The sequence below is a fragment of the Ammospiza caudacuta genome, chromosome 24, assembly GCF_027887145.1.
Source record: "Ammospiza caudacuta isolate bAmmCau1 chromosome 24, bAmmCau1.pri, whole genome shotgun sequence".
In the NCBI taxonomy this organism is placed as follows: domain Eukaryota; kingdom Metazoa; phylum Chordata; class Aves; order Passeriformes; family Passerellidae; genus Ammospiza; species Ammospiza caudacuta.
Genome location: NC_080616.1, coordinates 4688297 through 4716279, shown reverse-complemented (window position 1 = coordinate 4716279; position 27983 = coordinate 4688297). Strand labels below are relative to the sequence as shown.

The 27983-nt window shown below is 45.4% G+C and overlaps 1 protein-coding gene and 1 long non-coding RNA gene across 2 annotated transcripts; both read right to left on the bottom strand.

Annotated features, from left to right (window-relative positions):
• Positions 1–172: 172 nt before the first annotated feature.
• Positions 173–13224, bottom strand: PIGR (polymeric immunoglobulin receptor). Its single transcript, XM_058819395.1, has 11 exons — positions 13086–13224; positions 9335–9430; positions 8007–8336; positions 7157–7480; positions 6248–6574; positions 4787–5104; positions 2703–2823; positions 2095–2213; positions 1388–1507; positions 1205–1266; positions 173–410 (listed from the first exon to the last, which is right to left on the bottom strand). Exons 2-11 carry the CDS (start codon positions 9414–9416, stop codon positions 285–287), a joined length of 1929 nt encoding a protein of 642 aa, XP_058675378.1. The 5' UTR covers positions 9417–9430; positions 13086–13224; the 3' UTR covers positions 173–284.
• A 2380-nt stretch (positions 13225–15604) lies between these two features.
• On the bottom strand, positions 15605–17776 carry LOC131567831 (uncharacterized). Its single transcript, XR_009275667.1, has 4 exons — positions 17692–17776; positions 16841–16967; positions 16384–16429; positions 15605–15832 (listed from the first exon to the last, which is right to left on the bottom strand). It is a non-coding gene; the product is annotated as an uncharacterized LOC131567831 (long non-coding RNA).
• Between the last annotated feature and the right edge of the window lie 10207 nt (positions 17777–27983).

Here is a 27983-nt window from a genome sequence, read left to right as displayed (position 1 = left end):
TTTTTTTTTTTTCACAATGCTCCTTCTGGCCTTTGAGAGCCCAGTGTGGGAACTGGGGCTGCTGGTGGGATGAGTTCCTGCTATTTCCCAGCCCAACCTCCTCACTCAGACCTGCACTTCCAGCCCCCCTTGCCATCAAACCACTCCTCCTAAATCACCACTCAAAGCTGAATTTAAGCAAAAAACAAGTCAAGCTATAGCAAATTGTGGGAGAAATGAACAGTGTTGTTTGCTGATGTTGTGATCCTCAAGGCAGAGCTAGTCCCAGGCGCTGCCAACTCCCCTCAGGCCTGGTCCTGGGGTGGGGACACGTCCAGGACAGTGCTGTCACCCCCAGAGCTGGCCTGGGCGATGTTGCTGGAGGTGGCCAGGAAGGAGGAGTAGGCGAGGTCAGCTTCCTCCTTGGAGCTCTGGGAAGGAAAGGAGGAACACAGTCAGGGCATGGGGATGGGCAGCACTTTGTGGATATCTCAGGATAACATGGGGACACTGCAGGAGTGGGACAATCCAGCAGCTCACACTGGTGCTGATGTGAGCATCAACCCCAAAAGCTTTTAGGTTTGGGATTCCTTGGCAAGCCTGTCCTTGGCTGTTGGCATCCAGCCCCCTTGTCCCAAAGCTCCTGGGCTTTGGTGTCCTGACAGTTCCCTTGATTGCTCCAGTTCAGCTCCTGGCACTTACACCACCCACACCTGGGTGTTGATAGAGACTTTGAAAAGCACCGGCTTGAATGTGGCACCTGCAGCCACTGCCAAATGGGGCCACTGCACCATGATCTTACCCAAGGGAAGGCACAGAAAATTGGGGAAAGGCAGAGATCACAGCAAATCTCAGCCCTTGCAATGGCAGAGCCCTCCCTGCTCCCTGTGCCACTGAGAAGTGGGATGTGATGGTTTCCAGCCATCTGCTCATCCCAGTGATTCGTATTTCTGGTAACAAACCCAACCTTCCTGACGCTGCCTGGGGCTGCCTTGGTTTATTTCTTGAAGCAAAGTGGCTGCTGTTAATGTCTCTGCTAAAACAGGGAGTGAGGACAGGGGTGAGACCCCCCCCACCCTGGTCTGCAGTGGGGGCTGGATCTGGGTAAAATGGAGAGCACCTGGGTATAAATAAAGCCCCTGGGAGGTGACAGTCCCCCTGGGACAGACTGCAGGGCTGTGGCCACATCTCCCAGCTCAGTGGCCTCTCTCCTGCCTCCCCTTACCCTTTTTGCCTTCGTTGTGTTGGCAGCACTGTCTGGAGTGTCCATGGTAGTGGTGATGAATTCTGCAGGCAGAGAAAAGGTGTTGGAGAGGGGGAGTGGCTGGCAGGTGTTTCTGTGCTTTTGTGGGGTATTTCAGCAAGGAAGGGCTGCCCCTGACCCCGGGGCTGGGCTGGGGTCACTCACCATCCCCTCCCATGGAGGTCTCGTGGGTCTCCTTCGCGCTGTTGCTGGCACTGAAGTCCCTCACGCTCTCAAAGTCTGACATGCTGATGTTGGTCCTGTAGCTCCCCACAGACACCAGATCTGGTGGGAGAGAGGAGGAAAATCCCTCAGGTCTCGCTCAGAGTGGGAGGGAGCATGTAAAGAGGCAAACCCTCTGTGCCAGGTGATGCTGTGGCACAATGGGCAAAGCACAGGGAGGGCTGAACTCTGTCTCAGCCTGGACACTGGGAGCTGGAGCTCTCTGGATGGGTCACAGGAGGAGCAGGGGCTTGGAGCTCTCTGGATGGGTCAGAGCAGGGAGTTGGAGCTCTCTGGATGGGTCACAGGAGGAGCAGGAGGTTGGAGTTCTCTGGATGGGGTCAGTTGGAGCTCTCTGGATGGGTTAATGTGAGGAGCAGGGGCTTGGAGCTCTCTGGATGGGTCAGTTGAGGAGCAGGGGTTTGGAGCTCTCTGGATGGGGTCAGTTTGAGTTCTCTGGATAGGTCAGTGTGAGGAGCAGGGGGTTGGAGCTCTCTGGATGGGGTCAGTTGGAGCTCTCTGGATGGGTCACAGGAGGAGCAGAGACCTCCCTGCCCATCCTGGTGTGGTACCAGGAGAGCAGAAAAGCCCAGCACCTTTAACTCAATGCTGCTGCTGTTTCTTGAGAGCCCAGAGAGGCAGGGACTCACCAGATCTCTTCAGCTGCCTGTACTTGACAATGGCAAAAGCTGTCACAGCAATCAGGATCAGGCCAGCAAGAGGGCCCAGCACCAAGGCCAGAGTGTTGGAGCCTTGACTTTCATCAGAGCTGGAACAGAGAGAGAGAGAGAGAGAAATCTCACTGAGAATGATGCATGTGAAAATCCAGCAGGCTAACTTTGGGTGGGATGGTAATTCTGAGTGAGCATGGTGCAATTCAATCAATGAACTGGATTCTAGCACACAGAAGAAAACAAAACCCAAATAAAAATATAGGCTTGAGGTCAGGCTGAAACAGCTCATCAGCAGCTGGGTTATAAATACGTGAAGGAAAATTCTCTAATATTAACACAAGTACTTTGTACCTGGAATATCTAATAATTTCCTTCTGATACTATTTTCTTGAACTGGAGATTAATTGTGAGTCATCTTGCCCTTTGCTGTCACTTTTTATCTTCTCTGACATTTATAGCAAAGTTCTTTGGGGACAAGATTTTTTGTGTGTGTTGCTAAACAACACACACAGGGTGTACAAACACAAGGGGTTTTATTTAAACTCCACAAAAATGATAAATGGCAGGGGTTGGAGAGAACCAACCTTTCTGGGGCAGCTCCTTTCCGCACCTCAGCGTCACTGTGGGCTCCTCCTGGGGGAACAGCTGCAGAATCATGGCTGGAATCAACATCCAGGAACTCTGGGCTGAGCTTGGCATCTTTCCCTGTGTGTGCCAGGGAAGGAGAGGGGTTAGAGAGCAGCAGCAGGAGAGCTGGACACAAAAACTGCTGGGATGTGTTTGGTGGACTGGGAGTTGCTGTTGGGGGTTTTGGCTTTCCATGAGAGGCTCTTCAAAATGGGGGTTTGAGGCCTGAAATGCCCTCACTCACCACCAAAAAATTTACTGTGAAAATCTCAAGTAGGATCTCCCTGTTTATGAACTTTTGAAAAAGTCTTGTGTTTATAAATTCTGCATCTGATATTTCCAGGTCAAATTTTACCTCCTTGCTTTGCTTTTTACTCCTGGCTCTTTGCCCACCAAAAGCAATGAAATGGGGCTGTTTTACCCTGTTTTCACTTAGGCCATCACCCACTCAGGATGGGTAAATATCAGATACGCAGGGCTCTATTCTTTCTCTGCTTCTAACAATATTCCTCCTCCGAAAACCATTTCAATTCCAAAATATTCCTCCAAAGCTGAGATTAAGCCCCTTGCTGTTGGTGTCAGCCTCTCCTGCTCCTTCCTGGTTTCCTGATTATTAAGATAAGAAGTTCCCTGGAGCAAGAGATCTGAACTTAATCAATTCTTCACCTCAAAGGTGCTAGATGTTGCCTAAACTAAATTAATATGCTATAAAATAAATAAAATATTATTACAAATTATTATAATATTATATATTACATTGTTATAAAATAATAATAACAATAATAATTATTAAATAATAACATAATAATACTTGCATAGAATTAAATATAAAACTAAATAAATATATTCTAAAGTAAATAAAATGTTGTAAAATATTATGATATTATATTATTATAAAATAATAATTATATTATTATAAAAGAATAATAGCAATAATTATTGAATAATACATAATACTTACATATATTTAAATATAAATAAAAATATTATGAAATAAATATTATATTATATTATATTATATTATATTATATTATATTATATTATATGTTATTAAATAATAATAATAATTAATTACTAACATAATACATCTATTATTATGAAAAATATGATTATAGATTATTTATTGTAATTAATTCCACAATAATATAACTGTAACTAATATAACGATATAATAAATAATTTTATATCTAATAATATTACTATATGATATCAAAACAATATTAATACATTATTGTATATTATAATATAATTATTATAATGTTATTATATAGAATATTATAATAACTATATAGTTATTATAATAATATTATATATAATACAATATTATAATATATAATAATATAGTAATATTATTTATTAAAATTTTAAAATATTATAAAATAAAATATTGCTTTGTAGTAAGAACAATTAATCAGCACGGGGTTAAAAGTAAAATTGATATAGGTGAGTTTTAGACTGAAAGAGGTTTTTTACGATTAGGAAGTCAAAACTGAGAGACAAGAGCCCTGAAAGCAAACTGTGTAAAGCCGGGAGGCTGCGGGTGCCAGCGCTTGTGCTTTGAGCTGCTGCAGCCTAGCGGTGATGGAGAGCACAGGGACCAGCAGGGACAGCCACCTGAGAGCCCTCCTCGGCACAGGGACCAGCAGGGACAGCCAGCCGAGAGCCCTCCTCGGCACAGGGACCAACAGGGACAGCCACCTGAGAGCCCTCCTCGGCACAGGGACCAACAGGGACAGCCACCTGAGAGCCCTCCTCGGCACAGGGACCAACAGGGACAGCCACCTGAGAGCCCTCCTCGGCACAGGGACCAACAGGGACAGCCACCTGAGAGCCCTCCTCGGCACAGGGACCAGCAGGGACAGCCACCTGAGAGCCCTCCTCGGCACTGGGACCAACAGGGACAGCCACCTGAGAGCCCTCCTCGGCACTGGGACCAACAGGGACAGCCAGCCGAGAGCCCTCCTCGGCACAGGGACCAACAGGGACAGCCGGCCGAGAGCCCTCCTCGGCACAGGGACAGCCAGCTCTGCCCGGAGCTCACCTGCGCTCACCCGCAGCTCCACGGCCATGGTTTCCCCGAAGACCCCGTTGTGCTTCACCCCGCACCAGTACCAGCCTTCATCTTCCTCGGCCACCGGGTCCAGGCTCAGCACCACCGTCCTGGCGTTTGGTTCACAGGCATCCCCTGGCTGTGGCAGCCCCTGCTGCTGCTGCACGGGCAGCATGGCACAGCCCGTGTTGCTCCACCTGCACCAGTATTTCTCGTAGGAGTAATACTTGCAGGGGTAGCAGCAGGTTAAATTCACCCGTGAGCCCGCCTGGGCCTCCACCACCTTCTTTCCCGTCAGTAAAGGTTCTCCTGTGAAGGCAAACAGGACATCAGGGCTGGGGGAGAGGTTTCAGGGGTGGGAGAGGCTCTCAGCTGGTGGTGATGCTGCTGGGGATAAATAAAACCCCTGGGAGGAGACAGCTTTGGAACCCTTGCCCCTTGTGACAGCCTTGGGACCCTTGCTCCTTGAGACAGCCTTGGGACAGAGTGCAGGGCTGTGGCCACATCTCCCAGGTCAGTGGCCTCTCTCCTGCCTCCTCTGACCCTTCTTGCCTTCATTGTGTTGGCAGCACTTTCCTGCTTGGAAGGAAAGCGCTCCTTGTGTTGCTAAATTAACATTAAAGGTGCTGTTTATGGTTCTCTTTGTAATAGATGGTGTGTATAAATTCATGCTCAGGCTACAGTAATCTCACCTGATGAAAATCCTGATTACCTACAGTAATCCCACCTGATGAAAATACCAAAGGAGGGTTCAGGGAAATTTCCTCTCATGAGATTACAGCGATATGCACCAAGATCCTAGCCTGAATATTCATCTCCAGAAATGTTGATTCCAGAGGATTATTTGTCTGACCAAACCCCAGCAATATGCATTCAATATTGATAAGATAAATATGTGTCTCCTAGAATGTATATTGTAGGAGATTTTCCTCTAACAGTTTGGGAAACTCTCAGCAAGTGCAACAGCAAAAAAGGAAAAACTACATTAATATGCTAAAAGGATAAAATCAACAATAAGAAAGCAAGAAACCCTTCCCAGCAACCCTTGAAGCTTAGAAATGTATAAAAAGACTTTGTGAGAGTTGTGTCTTTGTGATGTACAGAGGACAGGAGACAGAATGCCCTCCCTGTCTCACCCAACCTGGTTCAGCACCAATCTGATCTTTGCTTGTGGCATTTTTACAATTGTATTTTAATTATGGAATATTTTCTCCTTATTAATCAAATTGGCTAATTCATTTATAACATCTTTTTGTAAGGCTTAAGAAATATTTCATGAGAATTTTCTGCCAACGCATTCCCACAAAACTGAAACTTTCTGTCTCATTTTTAAAGCTGCTGGGGTGAGTTTAGGCTTGGAGCTCACATCCCTTCCCAAAAAGCCAGATTGCTCACGTGGGGTGGTTCTGTAGCTCCCGAGCAGGCAGAGAACTGCCAGTGCACAGCCCTTACCTGGTATTACTGTCAGTTCTGTTGATGATTGCTGCTCCCTCAGTTGATTTGACATGCACCAGTAAGTGCCTTTGTCCTTCTCCTGCAGCTGGTTCAGGATGATGGTGAGAGTTTTGTTTTCGGGGTTCTGGAACACGGTCACTCTTCCTTCATAGGAGTCCTCCACACGGCCAGTGTTGTCTATGATTGTGGTACCACATTGCCTGCCTCTCTGCTTGCACCAGAACCTCGAGGAGGCATTTAGCAGAGGGTCATAGAGGCACTCGAAGCTTGCTGAACCTCCAACTTTTCCAGTTATGTTGGTCTTGAACTGAGGGAAATTTTTGTCTGTTGGTAAGAATGAAATGAGCAGTTATAAGAGTCTCACTTGTGTCCATGGGGCACCCTCCCAAGGAAATCAACATTATCAGATCAAACAAAGCTGCTCTGGGAAAGCTCAGGGGTGCAAACATCAGGAGATTGTCCTGGCACTGGTGGGAATTCATCCTGAAAGGTCAGTCAGGCCTTGCTTTTTCCCAAATTCACGGAGTGTTGTTGGCTTTGTGGACAGATATTCCAAAGCTTTGCTCCCTTTGCTAGAGGGACCATCTACATCTGTCAGTTTGAGATTTCAGGAGCTGGGGGCTTGAAGAGACAGCTTGCTTGCCTCAGACTGGGAGGGTGGAATTTGTTTCCTGTAGTTTTGGGTTGGGGAACAGAGCTACCCACGTCTGGGAAGGTGAAGTCTGGCTACAAGCTTCATTTAGTGATGGTTTAGTACATCATAGGTGGTTAAATGAATAGAAATAAGTATATGAATGAGAGAATAGGGTAATAGCAAAGAGAAATTCAAGTTCCTGCTAAATCAAGTGACACTGCTTTTGAAAAAGCAGAAGAGAGGAAGGGGAAAACACTCTGGGAACAGCTCACCCTCGTAGATAAACACATCCAGCTCCTTCTTTGGGTCGTCCTTCTCATAGTCACCGGCCCCACAGTAGTACAAGCCTGCATCTTCCCAGTCCATCTGAGTCATGGTGACACGGAACGAGCCTGGAGGGTTCTCAAAAACCAGCTGAAGTCCCCCTGGGACATCTTTGTCCTGATAGCTGTTGATGATGTTCCTGCAGCCATCCTTCTCCTTCTTGCACAGGTATTTCTTCATCTCGACCGTCTCCTTCCCAAAGCCGCAGGTCACGGTCCAGGTGCTGCGCAGCTTCACGTAGAAGAGCTCAGCATCCTCAGGAACAGGTGGGGCTGTGCACAGAGACACTCAGGGGATGAAATGAACCCTCCCTGAAAGCTCCTGCAGCCCTCTCACACCGGGCAGGCCAGAGGTGGAGCCTTCGTTAAGAGGGAGAGGGGGAAAACTCAAAGAAAATGGTGTTTTAGGGAGTAAAATATTGGTAAAGTACCAAGAAAATGGTATTTGAGGGAGCCCTAATATTGGTAAAATACTAAGAAAAAAACTCAAAGAAAGTGGTATTTTAGGGAGTCCAACACCAAGAAAATGGTAAAATACCAAGAAAATAGTATTTGAGGGAGTCCCAAGGGTGTAATTACTTAAGAGGGAGAGGGGGAAAACTCAAAGAAAATGGTGTTTTAGGGAGTCCTAATATTGGTAAACTACTAATTGGTAAATTACCAATGAAAATGGTGTTTTAGGGAGTCCTAATATTGGTAAAATTAACAATATTACCAAGAAAATTGTATTTGAGAGAGTCCTAGTGTTGGTAAAATCCCAAGAAAATGGTATTTTAGGTAGCCCCAAAGTTGTAATTACCTTCAGCAACGCTGAGGGTGACTCTGAAGGAGAGCCCCCTGCCATTGATGCCCACACCACACTGGAAGGTGCCGGCATCGCTCATCTCCAGCGCTGAGATGTTGACCAGGAAATGGTTCTCCTGGGGGTGGTCAGTGAGGGTCACCCTGCCCTGGTAGGCAGCAGCCACGAAGCTGGAGGACACCACGGTGAGGCAGCCGGAGCCCTTCTGCCTGCACCAGTATTTCCTGTCGTGCTTGTTCATCGGTGTCGGGGGGTAGAAGCATTTCACGGTGACCGAGCCACCCTTCACGCCGTGCACCTCCCTGGGGCCGAACACGGGGCTGGAGACTGCGGGAGAACAGGCTGGGGTCAGTGTCCTGTGTGCCCTGGGGCTGTGTGTGCCACCTTGTGTGCCCCCAGGCTGTGCGTGCCACCCTGTGTGCCCAGTGTGCCACCAGGTCCATGCCCTGTGTGCCACCAGGGCTGTGTGTGCCACCTTGTCACTGCCCTGTGTGTCCCAGGGCCGTGTCTGCCCCCAGGGCTGTGTGTGCCACCACATCAGTGCCCTGTGTCCCCCCAGGCTCTGTGTGCCACCCTCTGAGCCCCCAGGGCCCTGTGTGCCACCAGGGCTGTGTGTGCCACCAAGGCCCATGAGGTCCTGTGGCAGTGAGGGACACCTGTGAGGTAAAGGTGCTCCCCGTGATGCCTTCAGATTTTAGGTTTTGTATTTTTCAGGTCCTGCACTGCACTGGTGTAGAACTCTGAGCTGCATTGAGAGTGTCAGAAGCTCTCTTCACATTTTGGTCAGATTAAACAACCCTTCCAGGCCTACAACTCAAGGACGCCCTCTGCCTCAGGCCTCAAATATAAACAAAACTGAATTTTGGGGAGCAAGCTGGGGGTATCTGCCTTCATTACCTGAAGCTGGAATTGGAGAATTAACCCCTGATGTGCAAATGAACCAAACTTATTTCAATCTGAGAAACTCATTACCATTGCCCATTTTGGGTGTAGCCTCATAGGAGGCTTTGCCTGCCCTCAATATACCTGAAGGCCCTTCATGAAATATATCCACTTTTATCTTTTTAACTTTTTGTCTGGCCTCTGTTTCGAGAAGCTAAAAAACCTGTTTTTGAGAAACATAGTCCATTTTGGGTGCAGCCTCGTGGGAGGCTTCATCTGCCCTCAAAGTATCTGAAGGCCCTTCATGAAATATATCCACTTTTATCTTTTTAACGTTATATTTTTCTCTTTTTAAGCACCATCCAGACCCTCGTCCTCCCTTCCCAGTGCCACCCCTGGTCCCTGGCCACCCCAAACCTGTTCCCCATGCAGGTGACACTCACTGGCTGCCTTGGGGGGGTGTCTGCTCCTTACACACCCAGCTGGGACCAAGGTGAGCAGGAAGAGGAACGCCAGTAAAGTCATTTTTCTTGCATTCCCTGGAAAAAAAAAGTGGAAGATACTGAATAATCATATTTGCAAAATGTTAATCGTCTAATAATCTTCGTGCTTGGAGGATCTGAGGGTTGTGGCTATGTGAAGTAGAGAGAAATTTGGTTTTTAATTGCTCCTTTTGAGGAATTGGATGGGAAAAAGGGAGTTAATAATAATTCTGTTCTTGCCTGGGCTGCTGCCTGTGGATCTCATCCCAGCACTCCAATATTCCCTCTGTCACAGAATTCCTGACTGGAGCCTCTATTTAGTGACTCTTTGTTTCCCTGGTCTCTCCAAGGACTCACAAAAGAGAATAAGTATATTTTCACCTCTACTTTTCAATTCTTTCCTCATCTGCTGAGGAATTGAGTGAGCTGTAGGGATTTACCTCCAAAAATCAGATTTTATATGGATTTCCTGAGCACACCTCTTGATCCACCTGCCTGTTCCAACTTCATAGAAGGCACCCACAGGAGCTGATGAGAGGTGCCAAGGAAAACCCTTGTAAACAACCAGAGCAATTTGATTTCAGGACATCAAGTGACACAATTTTATTGAGGGTAATTCCCAGCAGAAGAAAAAAGTTTTTATTTCCCTGTTAAGATGAAAGGTGTTCTGTTGTGCCTCTTCCTTGTAGTGTGATTTCTCCTTGCTCAATGGCCACTTGTCCATGGCTAATAATTAACTCACTGAGCATGAAAAATTCTCTTTCAAACACATCCCAGAAGTGGCCAGCAAGGCAAACATAACAAATTCTCTACAAAGCAAACAAGGTGGCACAAAGAGAACCTTGATGTTTGCCCCTGGCTGACAGCAGCTCCTCTGCCTGATGGTCACCTCTCCAGCCGGTGGTGCAAGCAGGACCAGTCGGTGGTGCTCAGTCTTGCCCACTTGCCCACTTGCTGGGCAAAGTTGAAATAATGTCTTTTTCTGATTTCTTCTAAAAGTTCAGCTGGTTTTGGGGGTACAGCCCACGTTGTTCTGTCAGGTCTGGAAGGGTTACCAAGATCTGTGCCCACCCAAACCAGAGGTTCCTGTGCTCTTGCACCACCAACACTAACAGCTCTGAGCTGTCCCCAGCCCTGTTTTCTCAGATGCTGTTAAAATGTAAATGGAAAATTACAACATAAAGACCTTTCCTCTTACTTTCCAACTCAGGGCAGATAATTTTGTTGTTGTTGTGGTTGACTTCATGTAGTCCTGAGAAGGAATAACACTGTTATTTATCTGTTTGGATTTACTGCTGGGCTGTAAACCTCGCTGCAGCTGCACTGGGTGACAAGGACATTTTACACATTTTGTGTGTAAAGCCCTGGGGAGGGCAGACCCCCCCTCATTTCTAGAGATGTGTTTTTAGTGTCTTTACCCTTAAAACTGGCTGATGGTCATTTCCAGGACACTTCTCTGGATGTGGGTTGGGACCATCACCTTCCTCTCCAGTGCTCTTTTATGCCTAAATTTTGGTATTTTCCAGGTTTCCAGCAGCAGTGTTCTCTGGTCAGGCTGGCTCTTCCAAATCTCCTCCATAAAAAGATTTTCCCCATATTTCTGTTGTGCTTTTGGGATACTGTCAGTTCTGGAGAGAACTATCTTCAGATTTATGGTGATTTGGGAGAGACCAGGACCTGGCCCCCAAGTTGTGCAAACCTGAGCCTGCAGCTGCTCTGTCTGGGTATGGAATATCAGACTCCAACTCCCAAATTATGCTGAATTCCTGCTGCAGGGATTGCCAGGGATCAGCCCAGTCCAGCCAATTAGATATTAACTATTGCCCCTGACAATGACCAGTGTCAAGGCCATGCCATGGCATTGACAAAACACGAAGGTTTAATTGTGACATTTGTCACTCCAGCCTGGGATCCCTTCTGGCTTTTTGTGGAATATTTGCTGCTATTCCTATAGTTGAGAAATAATAACATAGATGTAATATATTGAATATAGTCTATATATTTTATATATAGGTAACATTTTGCCCCTCAAATCCTTTTGACCCATGGGGAAACTGTGCAGATACAAGTTGTTTTAGAGAGAGTTGTGCTGTTAGGAGGTGCTGGAAGCTTTTGTGCCCAGAAAAAGTGCACAGCAACAAATTTCATCCTGGATTATTCACATCTTCAACTGCCCATCAAGGCCACTGCTGATCTTGCCTTACCTTGGGTTTTATTCACTGCAGTGGAATGGGGAAAAGCCACCAATCCACCCCGTTTCCACAGGGTTAAGAATGAGAATGAGCTTCCAGATAAAAGATCAAGCTGACCAAACATGTGCAGATATAATAAATAAACTTTTCCAGTTCCAAGCAGATACCTCCTTTACAATATTGAGAGACTAAATAAAGAGGGGTTCGTTTGGTGATGCACTGAGCAGAAACAGTTGGGTAGAACTTGCTGAAGATTATCAGGGTTTACCAAGAAATCAGCAGTTTTTAGGAATGCTTGGGACCCTCTGAACTAAGATTTTTTGTGTCAGTTAAACATATGAGCAACTTATTTCAGAAAAGAAATAGAATAGAATAGAATAGAATAGAATAGAATAGAATAGAATAGAATAGAATAGAATAGAATAGAATAAGCAGGCAGCTCTTGTGGCAGTGGAATGGGGAAAAGCCACAAATCCATCCCATTTCCATGGGGTTAAGAATGAGCAATCAACTTCCAGATAAAAGATCAAGCTGAGGTTGTGCTGCTGGCTCAATTTTATGTTCCTTTCAGCTGTTGGATCCACTCTACACTAACCTGAGACCTGATTTTATGTCCCTTTCAGATCCTCCATGCACCCACTTGTTGCTTTTCAAATCAGACCTTCATGGTTCATTTGTGTCTTGGGCCGGAAAGTGAAACCAACTTCAGCACTATTAAATTATTTTAGTTTAATTCTCCTCTGCCTGTGAGGAGCAGGAACATCCCATGGCCCAAGAGCACAGGTTCACGTCAGTCTGGAGGGATGGATGGTGCTACTCTGGATTCATTAACAATTGCAATTAGGTGATGTTTATTTGTAATTCAGAAATGTATTCCATCTATAGGAACGTTCCCTTTGCAGAGTGGGGATTCAGGTGTGTAGGACCCACACCTTCACGGGTCTGAGTGGGACAGGGCTCTGCCGGGCTCCTCTGATTTCACTTTTAGGACACCACATCCAGTCCATTCATTTAAGCTTCAGGTTCTACTTATCCTCCTGTAACTGTACAAACTTCTCAGGGAGCTTCCAAAGCAGCTCCTTCAGGACACAGCTGCACCAATTCTCTTCTAAAATTTCAAAATTTTTGTTGGGGTTCAAAAGCCAGTAATGACCTCAGGCTGAGTCGCAAAATTTAGATTCCTACAGTAATAATTACCGACTTTTCTTTCCTATGTTAAAACTTAATGCAAATATTGTAATGATAATTTATGCTGGGTTTTTTTTTCCCCAGAAATTAAATATTAAAAATCTGCTGCAGAGAAGAAACCATAACTGCCACAAGCCTGTTCCTATGGTTCTTTCAGAAGAAATCAGCCTCCCACCAGTGAGCTCTGAACATGAAATGGCTCCAAATCGCTGCTTCCCTCCAGTGTGAGGAAGGCTCCTCAAAAGTGGCTCAAGACTCATGTTCTTCTCCTTCCCCATCCCAGCACAGCCCTACAAATTGGCATTCCCAGATGCCAAAGCAGCATTACTTACACTCCAGGCTCCTCCTGGCACTTCTGTCTTCCCCTCTCAGGCTGACCCTGGGAGCTCTGTGAATGTCCAGTGTCCTGTGTCCCCACGGGGCTGTGGCAGTGCCAGCCTGCTTTAAATACTCCCTGCACCTTCAGCCCTGCCTTTCCACCTGTTGGGCCTTAAAGGAACAACATCCAGCAGCGCTGCCAGGTGAGCTCTGCCCACGTGGGTCTGGGAGCCAGAGCCCAGCCAGAGCCCAGCCAGAGCCCAGACTGCCCAGACACTGCCCAGCCATTGTCCAGCCAATGCCCGGCCAGAGCCCAGACACTGCCCAGCCCATGCCCAGACACTGCCCAGATACTGTCCAGACACTGTCCAGACAATGCCCAGCCAAAGCCCAGCAAGAGCCCAGACAGAGCCCAGACACTGCCCAGATACTGTCCAGACACTGTCCAGACAATGCCCAGCCAAAGCCCAGCCAATGCCCAGACAGTGCCCAGCCAATGCCCAGATACTGTCCAGACAATGCCCAGCCAAAGCCCAGCCAATGCCCAGACAGTGCCCAGCCAATGCCCAGATACTGTCCAGACAATGCCCAGCCAAAGCCTGGTCAAAGCCCAGCCACTGTCCAGCCAAAGCCCAGCCAATGCCCAGCCCATGCCCAGCCCATGCCCAGCTCATGCCCACTCAATGTCCAGCCCATGCCCAGCCACTGTACAGCCCATGCCCAATCCATGCCCAACCAATGCCCAGCCATTGTCCAGCCAAAGCCTGGCCTATGCCCAGAACTGGGATCTTCAACAGATTTATCAGATCCTAAAGCCAGCCTTGGAAGTACCTTTCGTTTAGCTGAGGGTGTTGAGCTCCATTTTTTCTATGAATGTGTAGCTCTTGGGGTGAGAAATGATCTTTTGGAGTGAGGAAGGTGCTCTTGGGGCAAGGAGGGATCTTTTGGAGTGAGGAAGGAGCTCTTGGGGTGAGAAAGGAGCTCCTGGGGTGAGGAAGGATCTCTTGGGGCAAGGAAAGAGATCTTGGGGTGAAAAAGGATCTTTTGGGGTAAGGAAGGAGCTCTTGGGGCGAGGAAAGAGATCTTGGGGTGAAAAAGGATCTTTTGGGGTGAGGAAGGATCTCTTGGGATGAGGAAGGAGCTTTTTGGGTGAGGAAGGATCTCCTGGCTGTCTCTGTGCTTGGTGGGGATCTTGGACTGAGGGACCAGCCTCCACCACCTCTCCTGGAAGGGAACAAATCCTGGTCCCCTCCAAGCCTCCCACCAGAGCTGCTTCCCTGGGCATTCCAAACATTCCCCAGGTCATGCTGGCAGGACTTTTTTGGTCTCGTGGCCACCACTTGTGCTGGCTGGGCCATGGTGGCCACAGCTGTGTTTGCTCTCCTGGAGCTCCCACTCTGCCAGGCACGGATCCCAGGGGATCAGCTTCCCTGCTGGACCCAGCAGAGGGATGGAAATGTGCTTTTAACACCTTGCAGAGAAAGGCAGCATGGCCTTGAGCAGAACAAAACCTACAGAAATATGGGAACTTCTACCTGCTGGTGAATCTCAAGGAGTAAAATTAATCCAAGGTGAATGAAGAATTTTTTTAAAACCAAACCCCTCTTTTCACCCTCAAGGTTTCCAGTAAAACCAGCTCCTTGCCTCATGCAAATATATTTGAAATGTATTTCCTTGCTTTAGCACACGAGGAAGCGTTTCCCTGCCAAGTCCCAGGTTCCAAAGCATTTTGGCATCTCCAGAAAACAAACAACCTTCGGATTGCTTTTATTTGGGGAGTGCAGATTGCAGCACGAGCCCTGGTCTGAGCGTGGAACCAACGCTGGTGCTCGGGGCTGGGCTGAATTTCAGCTGCTTCTGAGGCTGTGGAGGTCCCTGCAGCAGAGGGGAAGGAAAATCAGCACTTTGGGAATGATGGTGTCTGAGAAACTGAAATGAGACGTGGTTTATGTGACTCCATGGATCAGGATTTTTTAAAAAACCAGAAAATTCTTATTTTTGGAGCAGCCTGATCCTTTCAATTCTGTGATTCTCTGATATAAGCAACCCTGAAGCCAGGAGAGGTGAAGGAAAAATATCACTTTGGGAACTTGGGTGTCTGAGAAACCGAAATGAGATAGGGTTTATGTGACTCCATGGATCAGGATTTTTAAAAAAAACCAGAAAATTCTTATTTTTTGAACAGCCTGGTCCTTTTCAGCTCTGTGATTCTCTGATATGAGCAACCCTGAAGCCAGGAGAGGTGAAGGAAAAATATCACTTTGGGGACATGGGTATCTGAGAAACTGAAATGAGACGTGGTTTATGTGTTGGGAAATGACTCCATGGATCAGGATTTTAAAAAATCTGCAGAAAATCCTTATTTTTTGATCAGGATTAAAAAAAACCCACAGAAAATCCTTATTTTTTGATCCTTTCCAATTCTGTGATTCTCTGATATGAGCAACCCTGAAGCCACAAAACTCCTTCCTTCCCCACCCTTCCCCAGTTTTACCTTTCCCTCAGAGAAACAACCCACAGATAGTTGGTTTCAGGGCATTATTTTATTCTCTCTTCTGCAAAACAGGGGGCAATTTTCGCAGAGTGGGGGTTCAGCTCTCAGCAAAGGGGATTTGGCTTCTGAGGAGTGCAGGGGGAGGTGCTGGGGGCTTGGCTTCCCACAGAGAAAATTCCCAGCTCAGGTGCCCAGGGGTTTTCACAGAAGGTTCTGGCTCAAGTCTTCATCAGGCACCTTGAAAAGTAATTTTTCCCCATAAGGTATCTGTAAAATAATGAAACAGAAGAGAAGCTGTGATCTGGCATTGGTATTTCTGGGTTTATGCCAAACTTGGTATTTAAAATGATATTTTAAGGAGTTTTGAGAACAGAAAGGTGGAAAAACCCCAGGTCAGAGGGGACTTCTGGAGTCACCCTCCTGCTGGGTTTGGAGAATTACCCCAGGCTTTCCCCAACACAGACATCTGGGAAGAAATGACACAAATAATTTCTGGGTTCCATTCCCCCTTTTAGGAGTTCTTAATTGAATGCTGATTTAGTTGATGCTCAAGATTTTAGGGGAAATGTAATTTTTCCTTTTGTTATTTATATTTAGGAGCCCTATTGGCTCTGAGTGCATTGGAGTGAGAACATGAAATAATCAAATTTCTGAGCCATTATGCCACTAATTTTTTTTTCAGTGGAGTCCTTCTCACTGGTACAAATTCCTCCAGATTAGAAACATTTAAATTCTAATATTTGATATTTAAAGTATTTTCTGAGATTATTTTTACAGGGGCTTTTCTCTAAAAAGCATCAACAATCTGAGACTCTTACATAGAAGCTGGTCATCCTGATATTTCCAAGGATAGCAGAGATTGTCCTGCACAAGAGAACAAAAGAGAATGACATGGTTGCAACACTGTGAACAATAATTACTTTTGTGCAATGCTGAGAAAGGAGATAAGAAATAAGAATTTACTGAAAGAGGCAGGAAGTCAGATAACAGCTTTACTGCTTGCAATCAAAAATTATAATCAACCCTACAATAAATATATAAACTTGATGTAGGATTGAATCCAAGTCTTATGAAATCCACACCTTAAGGATTCTTGGGAAGTAGTAAAGGCAGGAGTTTGGCAGCAGAATGTGATTCTTGGGCCATGGCTTGTGATTCCTGGACTGCAAACCTGATTTTCCTCTCTAAGCCACAAATCCCCTGCTTAAAATGTCACTTTATTCTCTTTTATCAGGGGAGATGACACCTGCAGTGCCAGTTTCAGCAAGCACTCACCTACATTTGCCAGAGCCCATCCTGAATTCTTGCTCCTCCCCTGGGCTTGGGTTCTCCTCCATCCTTTCCTCCTTTCCAGCACAGGCCAAAGCTGGTTCCAGGCTCCCTGTGCTGCTTCTTCCTCCTCCTGTAAAACAAAACACAGGGAAAACCCCCACTAGCACCTCTTGAAGTGTTCCAGCGTGTCAGACACCAAATTAGGCCATTATTGGGCCATTATTCCACAGTTTCCTTCTTGTGAATTGCGTGTTTCCCATCACTGCTGTCATCCCTGAAGGTTCTCTGTCCCTAAATTTATTTCTATGTATATAACGTGGTCTGGAATAAGATAGATGCACCTAACTTTGCAAATCAGTTCTTAGAAAGGATTTTTTGGGCCTATCTTTGTCAGCTTTGCACAGAATGAGTTGGATTTATTTCTATGGATAAAACAAAGTCTGGATTGAGATAGATGCACCTAACTTTGCAAATCGGTTCTTAGAAAGGATTTTTTGGGCCTGTCTTTGTCAGCTTTGCACAGAATGAGCTGGATTTGGCCCAGAAGCTGCCCAGGATGAAGCCACACAGGTCCCTCCCTCCAGGGTTTTCCATCACCCACGGAGCCACAAATCTTCCACACACAAACCCCCAGATTTCCATTTGCTTTGCTTTCCAGCACGTTTCCAACAAAACCAAACAACTTCTCAAGGACTTTTCTTGCAGGTCCAGTCACGTTCTGTGGCTCCAGGACAGACACGTGTCTGGGAGATGGAAATATTCCATGGGTCAGATTCCAGCCCTTGGAAATCACAAGCAAAATCCTTGCAAAACAACCACTGCAGCCCCAAAAATTAGTTGCCTGGCCAATTTACCTGTCTGCTTTTGAAGCTTGATTTTGGCCAGGATGAGGATGATGATGGTGATGCAAATCAGCAAAAGCAGAGCTGATAACACGACTGGGAGCAGCTGTGGTTCACCTGAGGAGCTGGGAAGATGAAAAACCAGGATTAAATGAGGCTTGAAGTCACCTTTGTGGTTCATACAGGTAGTTGTTTTCACACTAAAGAGTACCAAGGAACTATAAACTCTGAATCAAAGCAAAGTCAACAGAGTCAAGGAGAGTTGCAATCATTTGATCTGGAGTTTGGCTTATGATTTCTACAGCTGCTCTGTGGGGTTTGTGCTGCCAGCTGAATTGGCCCCTCCAAAGGGAGAACGAGCTGTTTACACAACACAAATTCACAAGCACAATGGGAATTCACAAGAAATCCATCCTTGTGGTAGGTTGTTACAACCCTCACACTTTTGGAAGCTGTTTTCCCTCTTTCTGCCAGGATGTTGTGGCTTGGGGGAAGCTGGGGATGGGGAGGACGGGGTGGATGAGGATCCCAGGTGCCCACCTTGGTACTTGGATCAGGATCCCAGGTGCCCACCTTGGTACTTGGATGAGGATCCCAAGTACCCATCTCGGTACTGAAGGGGATTTGGGGACTTTGCCCAGCTGGGTTCTGGCTGTCCCTGCAATTCCTGGAGCAGCTGCAGGATCCCTCCAGCAGGGCTGGCTGGTGGCCACAGCTGGGGGAGAAGTTGGAGCTGCTCACAGGAGGGAAATCCACTGGGAACAGCTTGCACTGGGGTGAGACACAGGAACTGGTGTGGAGAATGACCAGGGAATAATTCCTGCCCAAAACCTGCCAGCCTTTGGATGAACCTTAAAGCCCAAAGCTCAGTCCTGGTTCAACAGTGAGCTCCCAGCACTGCCCATGGGGTCCTGGTGTGGTATTCACATTCTCTGAACGGAAAGAGAATCATTCTCTCTCCCAGGATTTGCCCAGGAAGCTATGAAAGTCTGTGAGAAAGCTCAGAGAAAGAAGAAAATAATTCTTACCTCTATTTGCTACTCCTGTTGTTTAGCACATGTGGAATGTGTTATAGAAATTGTTTACCAAAGAGTGATTTCTTAATTGGCCACTAGTGGTAGTTGTTTTAGATTGATTGACTAATTAAGTCAAAGCTGTGTTGTGACTGTCTAAAAGGAGGGTTTTTTTAATAATATATAGTTTTAGTATAGCGTAATATCATATAATGATTTATTAAGCACTTTGTATAGCTTAATAAAGCATTCATATATATTATAATATTATGAATATAATATAATATAATATAATATAATATAATATAATATAATATAATATAATATAATATAATATACTTAGGACTTTGTTAAGCCCTAAGTATAGCTTAATAAAGCATTGATATATAGTATAATATAATATAGCATAATAAAATATAATATAAGCCTATTATAATATAATACTTAATATTAATATAATATTATTTATAATATAATATATGTGTATTAAGCTCTTTGTATAGCTTAATTAAGCATTTCTTCAACCTTCTGAAATCATTGAGTCATTATACATTATTCCCTAAGAGTCCCCCTGCTGCTCCAACACTCCTGGCTCCTGCAGGGCTCAGAGGGCTGCCCTGGGCTGTGCTGCAGCCCCACATTCACCAGGGCTATTGCTCAAACCCCAGCAACGTCCCCAAGGTCCTGGCAGTGCCCTGGGCACAGGGAAACAGGCAGGGACACAGCTGTTGACTCTGGCATCTGCTCCAGGGCAGCAGCCAGCACCAGCAGGGTCAGAGACAACCTCAAAGCGTGCACGGACATGAGTTGGCCTCGTGTGGCATTCACATTCCCTGGAAAAACCCCTGTGCTCAGGATATTTCTCCTGGGAAGCTGAGAAACCTCAGAGAAAAGGGAAACAATTCTTGTATAATCTGCTTCTCCTGTGTTTTGCTCATCTGGAATGTGTCTGGAGATTGTTTACCCACAGGTGATTGTTTCATTGGTTTCTGAGGTAAATTGTTTTGATTTATTGGCCAATCAGAGCCAAGCTGTGTCAAGATTCTGGAGAAAGTAATGAGTTTTCATTATTATCTTTTTAACCTTCTGTCTGTATCCTTTCTGTATGCTTTAGTATAGTTTAGTATAGCATTCTTTAATATAATACAGTATCATAAAATAATAAATTAGCCTTTTAAGAACATGGAGTCAGATTCATCATTCCTTCCTTCATTGGGGCACCCCACAAATGCAATAACCTCACTGCCTTCTGTCCCTTCTGGTGTCCCTGGAGGTGTTTTCAGCTGTGCACAGCCTCCACAGGGCCCTGGCATGGGCAGACAGGCTGGAAAACACCAAGGATGTGGCTGTGGACTCACCTGTCCTGAAAGGCGTCACCTGGGGAGGCTGCAGAGGTGCCATGGGTGACAGTGGGCAGCAGGGAGATGGTGCCATGGGTGACAGTGCCCATTGTGGTGTCCCTGGGAGCAGTGCCCATGGAGGTGTCCTGGGTGACAGCGGTCATGGTGGTGCCATAGGTGACAGTGCCCATGGTGGTGCCATAGGTGACAGTGCCAGTTCTGGCGTCCTGGGTGACAGTGCCCATGGAGGTGACCTTGGTGACAGTGCCCATCCCGTGGGTCCTGCTGCTGTGCCTGGCTGTGCTGTGGGCAGCAGGATGTGGTGCTGTGGCTCTCTCAGGAGTGGCTGTTCCTGGGTCCCATGAGGAGCAGGTTTCTACAGAGAAAGGCTTTATTATTGACTTATTATTTATTTATTTATGTTTATCATTATTTATTAATTATTTATTTGTAATTTATTTATCATTTATTTATAAATATTTATTTATTGTTAATAAATTAATTAATTATTAATTTTTTATTTTTTATTTTTATGCTTTAGTACCCAGCCTTTGGCAGGGGCAGTGCGTTTGTTAGATTTACCACAGATTTACACATTTCACCCGGCATGTCATGTGAAAAACCACCAGACTCAGGCATTCCTGGGAGTGCTGTAAAAGCACTGATGAACACCTGGGTACCTGGTAAACATTCCTGCTTTAACCCCCCTGGTTGTGCCTTTGCCAGAGGAGCAGTTCCATGGATCTGTCTATTTACCCTCTGCAGTTTCTCAAACTGCAAAATAACCTTCAGCTCCTCTCCAGAGCCAAACACCTCCCTGTGCTGCACTTGCCAGGACCATCCTGGGGGTTTGCATCATAACCAATCAATAAAATCACCCAAACTATTCCATTTCTTTGGAAAGCTCAGCTCTCCCACCCCTGAAAACCTTTACCATCACTTCAGCCGCTTGCTAATGATGAAAGGAAAATGTAGAATGGTTTAGGGACTGTTGTATTTGTGGGGTGCCTCATGGCAGGAGGGAATGATGAATCTGACTTCGTGTTCTTAGAAGGCTAATTTATTATTTTATGATACTATATTTTATTAAAGAATGCTAAACTAAACTATACTAAAGAATACAGAAAGGATATTTACAGAAGGCTAAAAAATAATGAAAACTCCTGACTCTGGAAAGAGTCCTGGCACAGCTTGGCACTGATTGGCCAATGAGACAAAACAATCCACATGAAACCGATGCAATGAAAATGAAACAATCTCCAAACACATTCCAAAGGAGCAAAACACAGGAGAAGCAAATCAGATAATTATTGTTTTCCTTTACTCTGAAGCTTCTCAGCTTCCCAGCAGCAAAATCCTGGGCAAAGGGATTTTTCCAGAAAATATAATGGTGTCAAGGCAGATAACAGAGTTTTAGAATATATTTTTATACAAAGTTATTCTATAATTTTATAATTTTGAGGTGTAAAAGCACACAGGTTTGACCAAATCAGCTGTTCTGCCAGCCAGCAGAGCCCAGCACGGCTTCTTCCAGGCAGGGCCGGGGTTCTGAGGGGCACCAGGGCACTGGTGCCCCTCAGAACCCTGGGCAAAGGGATTTTTCCAGAAAACATGAATGCCATGGGGGACCACCCAGGCCATGCCACCCACCATGCCACCTACCCTTGAGGATGAGCAGCTTCAGGGGGGCTGTGAGCTCCGTGTGCCCACTCCTGGCCCCACACCAGTACCAGCCTGCATCCTCCTCCTTCAGCTGCTCCAGCAGCACCGTGGAGCTGCTGGACATGCGTGCCCGCCCTCGGTGGGACCCCAGCACGAAGCCCTCGGTGTCCAGCAGCACCTGGCATCTCCCTGCCCTCCACCTGCACAGGTACGTCCTCTCGTAGGTGCCCTGGGGGTCGTGGTGGCACTGGAAGGACACTGAGCCCCCGACTGTGCCCTTGAGGAGTTTGGGTCTCCTGGGAAGGGTGGAGGCTGCAGAAGAGGGCACAGAGTTAGAATTTCATATCCTTCACCTAGAACTGAGCCCACCGTGTGTTGGAATCCATAAAATCAGAGGGTTTGAGAAAGCTGTGAAAGGACTCAGAGACAGCAGGACTGTGATTAGAGCTAAGCAGCAGCCATGAGATTGTCAGCAGAAAAATTATGTAAGAAGTAGAAAACAAGGACAAATAGAGCAGTGGTCTGTGTATTAATGCTTGTCTAGAATAACTCCCTAAGCTGCAGACAAGTATATCTAGTGAGATACACTATTAATGTAATGTAATGTAATGTAATGTAATGTAATGTAATGTAATATAATATAATATATATCTAGGGAGTTCTAAGCTTAATAATGGAGCTCTGTGCATTGTGTTTTAAGGCTTACAAGCAAATATTGTGTTTTAAATAAGCAAGCATTGTTTAACCACAGGTACACGTGCTTATAGTGGTTGGATAGAACTACTGTCCATATAGAATATATACTATACAGATATAAATACCGTCAATGTGCTTTTGCTTTGTGTGATTGGTCAGAAAACTTTTAAAGTGAGTTGTAACATTAAGTTCTTGGGCTGCTGCCTGGAATGTGAGCTGGTGATATCTTCCCATTGTCATATCCATGTAATGAGGCTGATGCTGGAAAATAAAACAGCTCAAGGCACGTTCCCAGCAGTCCTGTCCTGTTTGTGATTCCTACATAGTGACAGTGAGCCCCTAGATGTGCTGCTGAGGAATTTGGGTCTCCTGGGAAGGGTGGAGGCTGCAGGAATGGGCGCAGAGTTAGAACTTCACACCCCTCACCCAGCACTGAGCCCCCCATGCCCTGTCCTACCTGTGGCCACCTGCAGAAGCACCTCCTGTGGGCTGTCCTGACCCTTCAATCCTTTTGTCCCACACAGATACAGCCCCGAGTCCTCCTCCTTTAAGTCGTTGATCAGGACTTTGAAAGCTCCAGAGCTCTCCTGGGGGGTGATGACGATGCGTCCTTGGTACCTCCTGCTCACAAAGCCGTCAGAGCTGGCGATGGGAGTGCAGCCGCTTCTGCCCACCTTGCACCAGAACCCCTTCTGGTCACTGTGGCTGTCCCCAGAGTGGCACAGGACTGTGACAGAGCCGTGGAGCTGCCCTTGGATGAGCTGGGTTGGCTTTGGCACCGTGGCATCTGTAGGGAGAGAGCAGGACAGGGACTGTCAGAGCCCCCAGACCTGCCCCATCCTTGTGGCTCTACAACTTATCTCAGGCAGTGCTGCTGAGCTCTGTTCTAGGATAATAAATATTCATCTCTTTAGCTTAAAATATCTCAAAAAAATATATCCACACATATAGTTCACACCCTGCAACTCCAGCAGTTATTTCCTTTACCTCTCCAAAACCCATTCACTCAGACATTTCCCCTGTGCCCTTCCCCAGAACCTCCAAACCTTTGTTTCCAAAAGGCAGCAGAAGGAGAATCCTTTCACATTTCTGAACAACTGATTTGGCCAAACCTGCGTGCTTTTACACCCCAAAATTATAAAGTTATAGAATAACTTTATATAAAAATATATTATAAAACTCTGTTATCTGGCTTGTGACCGTCATATTTTGTGGAAAAATCTCTTCACCCAAGATTTTTCTCCTGAGAAGCTGAGAAGCCTCAGAGAAAAAGGAAAATAATAATTATCTGATTTGCTTCTCCTGTGTTTTCTTGCTTTGGATTGTGTTTGGAGATTGTTTGCCAACAGGTGTTTGTTTCATTGGGTTTCTGCTGTGAATTATTTTGTTTTATTGACCAATCAGGAGCCAAGCTGTGTTGGACTCTGGAAAGAGTCATGAGTTTTTCATTACTATATTTTTAGCCTTCTGTCTGCATCCTTTCTGAATTCTTTAGTATAGTTTAGTTTAGTATTCTTTAATATAATATAGTGTCATGGACATATTTTCTGAAAAATACTTTTGCTAAGATTTTTCTCTTGAGAAGATGAGAGGCCTCAGGAACAAAATGTAAACAATGGTTATCTGCTGCTGTGGAATGCAACAGGTGCATCTGTGATTGGATCATGTGGTTGTTTCTAATTAATGGCCAATCACAGTCTGGCTGTCTCAGACTCTCTGGTCAGTCACAAGATTTTATTACCATTCTATTCTTTTCTTTTGCTAGCCTTCTGATGAAATATTTTTTCTTTCTTCAGTGTAATTTTAATGTATAATTTTCTTTTAATATAATATATACCACAAAATAATAAAACAGCCTTCTGAAACATGGAGTCAAGATTCTCATCTCTTCCCTCATCCTAGGACCCTTGTGAACACCACCACAATATAGATAATTGAAAAAATAAATTAACCTACTGAGAACATGGAGTCAGATTCATCATTCCTTTGTCTGAGAACCCCATAAATACCATACTGGCTAACAGCTAAACCTGAGGCTGACCCCAAAGCTCTCCCAGGAGCCCAGACAAACCCTTACCTGCCAAAACAGCCAGGGTGAGGCTGGCATGGAGCCCTCGGTTGGTGCTGCCAATGCCACACCTGTAGGTGCCCGAGTCGCTGCTCCTCAGCCCTGTCATCGTCACCGTGATGGTGCCATTCTGGGGGACATCCCTAAGGGCCACCCTGCCCTGGTGCTGGCTGGAGGTGAAGCTGCTGGAGATGATGGTGGAGCAGAGCCCGTTTTCTGTTATTTTGCACCAATATTTCCGCTGGTGTTGGTTGGCTGGGCTGGGGGTGTAGAAGCACTGGTGGGTGATGGAGCCCCCAAGGGTTCCTGCCAAAAACCTGGAGCTGTGCAGGCTGCTGGCCACGGGCCCTGGGGCACGGACAGACAGACAGACATTATATTATATTAAATAATACTAAACTAAACTATACTAAAGAATTCAGAAAGGATACAGACAGATGGCTAAAAAGATACTAATGAAAATCTCGTGACTCCTTCCAGAGCCTCAACATAGCTTGGCCACTGATTGGCCAAAATAAATCAAAATTATTCACAGCAGAAACCCAATGAAACAATCACCTGTGGATAAACAATCTCCAAACACATTCCAAAGCAGCAAAACAAAGGAGAAGCAAATGAGATAATGTTGTTTTCCTTTTCTCTGAGGCTTCTTAGCTTCCCAGGAGCAAAATCCTGGGTGAAGGGATTTTTCCAGAAAATATAATGGTGTCAAGGCAGATAACAGAGTTTTAGAATATATTTTTATACAAAGTTATTCTATAATTTTATAATTTTGAGGTGTAAAAGCACACAGGTTTGACCAAATCAGCTGTTCTGCCAGCCAGCAGAGCCCAGCACGGCTTCTTCCAGGCAGGGCTGGGGTTCTGAGGGGCACCAGGGCACTCAGGGCACAGGAAATCTATTCTGGATGAGGTGTTTCCTATCCCTAAGTGCCCCTGGTGTCACAAAAAATCTATTTTGGATGTGGTATTTCCCCCATGAGTGCCCCTGGTCTTACAGTCTCACAACTATGAGTTCTGCAGCTTTTCATTCGTGAGGCACAAAATGGCCAACAAGTTATTGTTACAAGGTCTTTTAAGACTAAACCAATTAAGAAATTTTATGTAAATTATTTCCCCTTTTAACCCAATAACTGATCCCTCAAAGCCCAAACTGCAGACTTTTCTATCTAATTGCAAAACATCACTCAAACTTATGAAGAAGAAGGAAGAAGAAGATAAAAAAGAAGGAAGAAGAAGGTAAAGAAGAACAACTTGCTTCTACCCTAAACCCTCTACCTTGCTTCATATTTATTTCTATATTCTAAAACCCCAAACTTTAAGTTTTCCACCCTGTGACATTACACACTTCTAACCAACTCCACACTCGTAATCCCAGTGCTATTAATCAATTTTGGGAAGCTTTCTTTACAGCCTCTGATCAAATGTAGTGTTCTCTGGTGAGTCTGTGCCAATAATAATAATAATAATAATAATAATAATAATAATAATAATAATATTTAAAATTTCAAAATTTAAAATTGTGAACATCCAGGGTTCCAACCCAGGTGGAAGTGTCGGGTGTCCAGGGGAGGATCCAGCCTGGTGCCCAGGTCCAGCTTCACTCTTACCTGGCAGCAGAGCTGCTAGAAGGAGGAGAAGCACCATGTCCAGCCCTCCTGAGTGTCCCCTGGGCAATCCTCACCGTGGGGAGGGGATTTTGCTGATTTCTGTGCTATCAAGGAGAAAAGAGAGATTGTGGCAACCTCTGCAATGCTCTGGTGGCCACTCAGGGCAGGGCTCTGCCTCCCTGTTAAACCCAGGCTCTGACTTGTCCTGGACCAAAAAAAAGGGAATTTTAAAAGGAAAAAAAGGTGCTTATAGTGCTCTGCAGATCTCACACTCCTGCTCTGAGTTTGTGCTGGTTTTGGGGCACAGGGCACAGCTGGAGTCCCCCAGTTTGTGCTGGTTTGGGGGCACAGCTCCAGTGTTCCCAGTTTGTGCTGGTTTGGGGGCACAGCTCCAGTGTTCCCAGTTTGTGCTGGTTTGTGTTTGGGGCACAGCTCCAGTGCCCGTAACTCTCCTCACTCAGGGCAGACCCTCAGCAATTCCCTCACTGCAGCCAACAGACACAGAATATGTTAAAAACTGGGATTTTCACTCAAAGTCACAATTCCCACCAGACTGGAGGACTTGAAGCAATGAGAACTAACAAAAATGCCCTGTAAAGAGCTGAATGTTTGGGATTTTTTCACCAAAAAATCAGCAAAAATGCAATTCCTATGCTTATTTAATCTTTTCTGATGTCCAGCAGTGCAATCCCTCTTTTCCTTATTTCTGCTCCGCAGGACAGAACCCTCAGCTCCACTTTAATCTCATTTAATGTTAGTTTTTAGGCAAGGAATTATTTTTTACTGCCAACCCACAAACAGGCATTTAATATACAGCAGAAAGAGACAAGAGCTAGAGAAATCCCAGGAGTAAACCATGTATGGTTGGGTTTTTCCTGTCTTTATTTTAGTTTTATCTTGTGAAAATGTTTTTAGGATCCATTTTTTACACCATCCAGAACTGAGGTGCATTTTACCCCATCCATATAAATTTTTTGGTTGTTCTTGGCCAAAAAGGGCAGTAATTCAATTTATAGCTTTAAAAGGAAAAAACATAAGGGCACAGTGGGGAGAAAAATCATCATAAGTCGCTACCTTTATTTTTATAGAAATAATTATGTTGAATTTCAGAACTATTACATCCTGTAGGTGAAATCTTTCTCCTATAATCACTCTACAACAGCACTGTTTTCCAAAAAACCAGTATTTTAAAGGCAAATTGAGACTCGCCTACCTTAAATTGTGATGCTTCTGCTGTTGGAAATTTTCTCTTCCACCTCCAACTCGGATTTTGTTTAATAAAGTTGTTTTTGCAGCTTGCAGCTTGGTTAGTCCTTGCTTTTCTCTTTATGTTTAATTATTTTTTTTTCATATATTGATGTGTAGATCTTAAAATGGATGCACTAAAAATCTTCTGAGGTCTTGGATTGCTGAGCAAAGTGGAGATGGACAAAATGCTCAGAGGAGTGGCAGAGATGTCATCAAAAAGACCCAAAATTGGACTTTTTTAGCTCTCTAGGGATGTGATGACACCATGGGAGGGGGAAAAATGGGTGAAGAGGCCAGGAGCAGAAATTGCAGAGTTTGAGAGGAATTCCCCTGCTCTGCAGACAAAATGCTTTAATATAAAATATGCAGATTGTCATAAAATGGTGTTTGCTGTGAGCCACTTCCAGGCAGAACTTCCCACCAAGAACTTTGTGAAAGGTTCCTCAGCCCCCTGTGGTTTGACTGGCCCTTCCCTGAGCTCATGTCTGTGTTTTGATCCTGATTTGGGGTCAAAAAGCTGATTTCTGCTTCCATTTTCGCCCTAAACCAGCCCCTGAAATGTGACCAGGGTGGGTTCAGACCGTGGGGTGTGAAGAACAAACCCAGGGCAGTTTGTTCCATAAAAACAATTCCTCTTTTCCACCAAGCAAAGACTGAGAGGAGTTTAT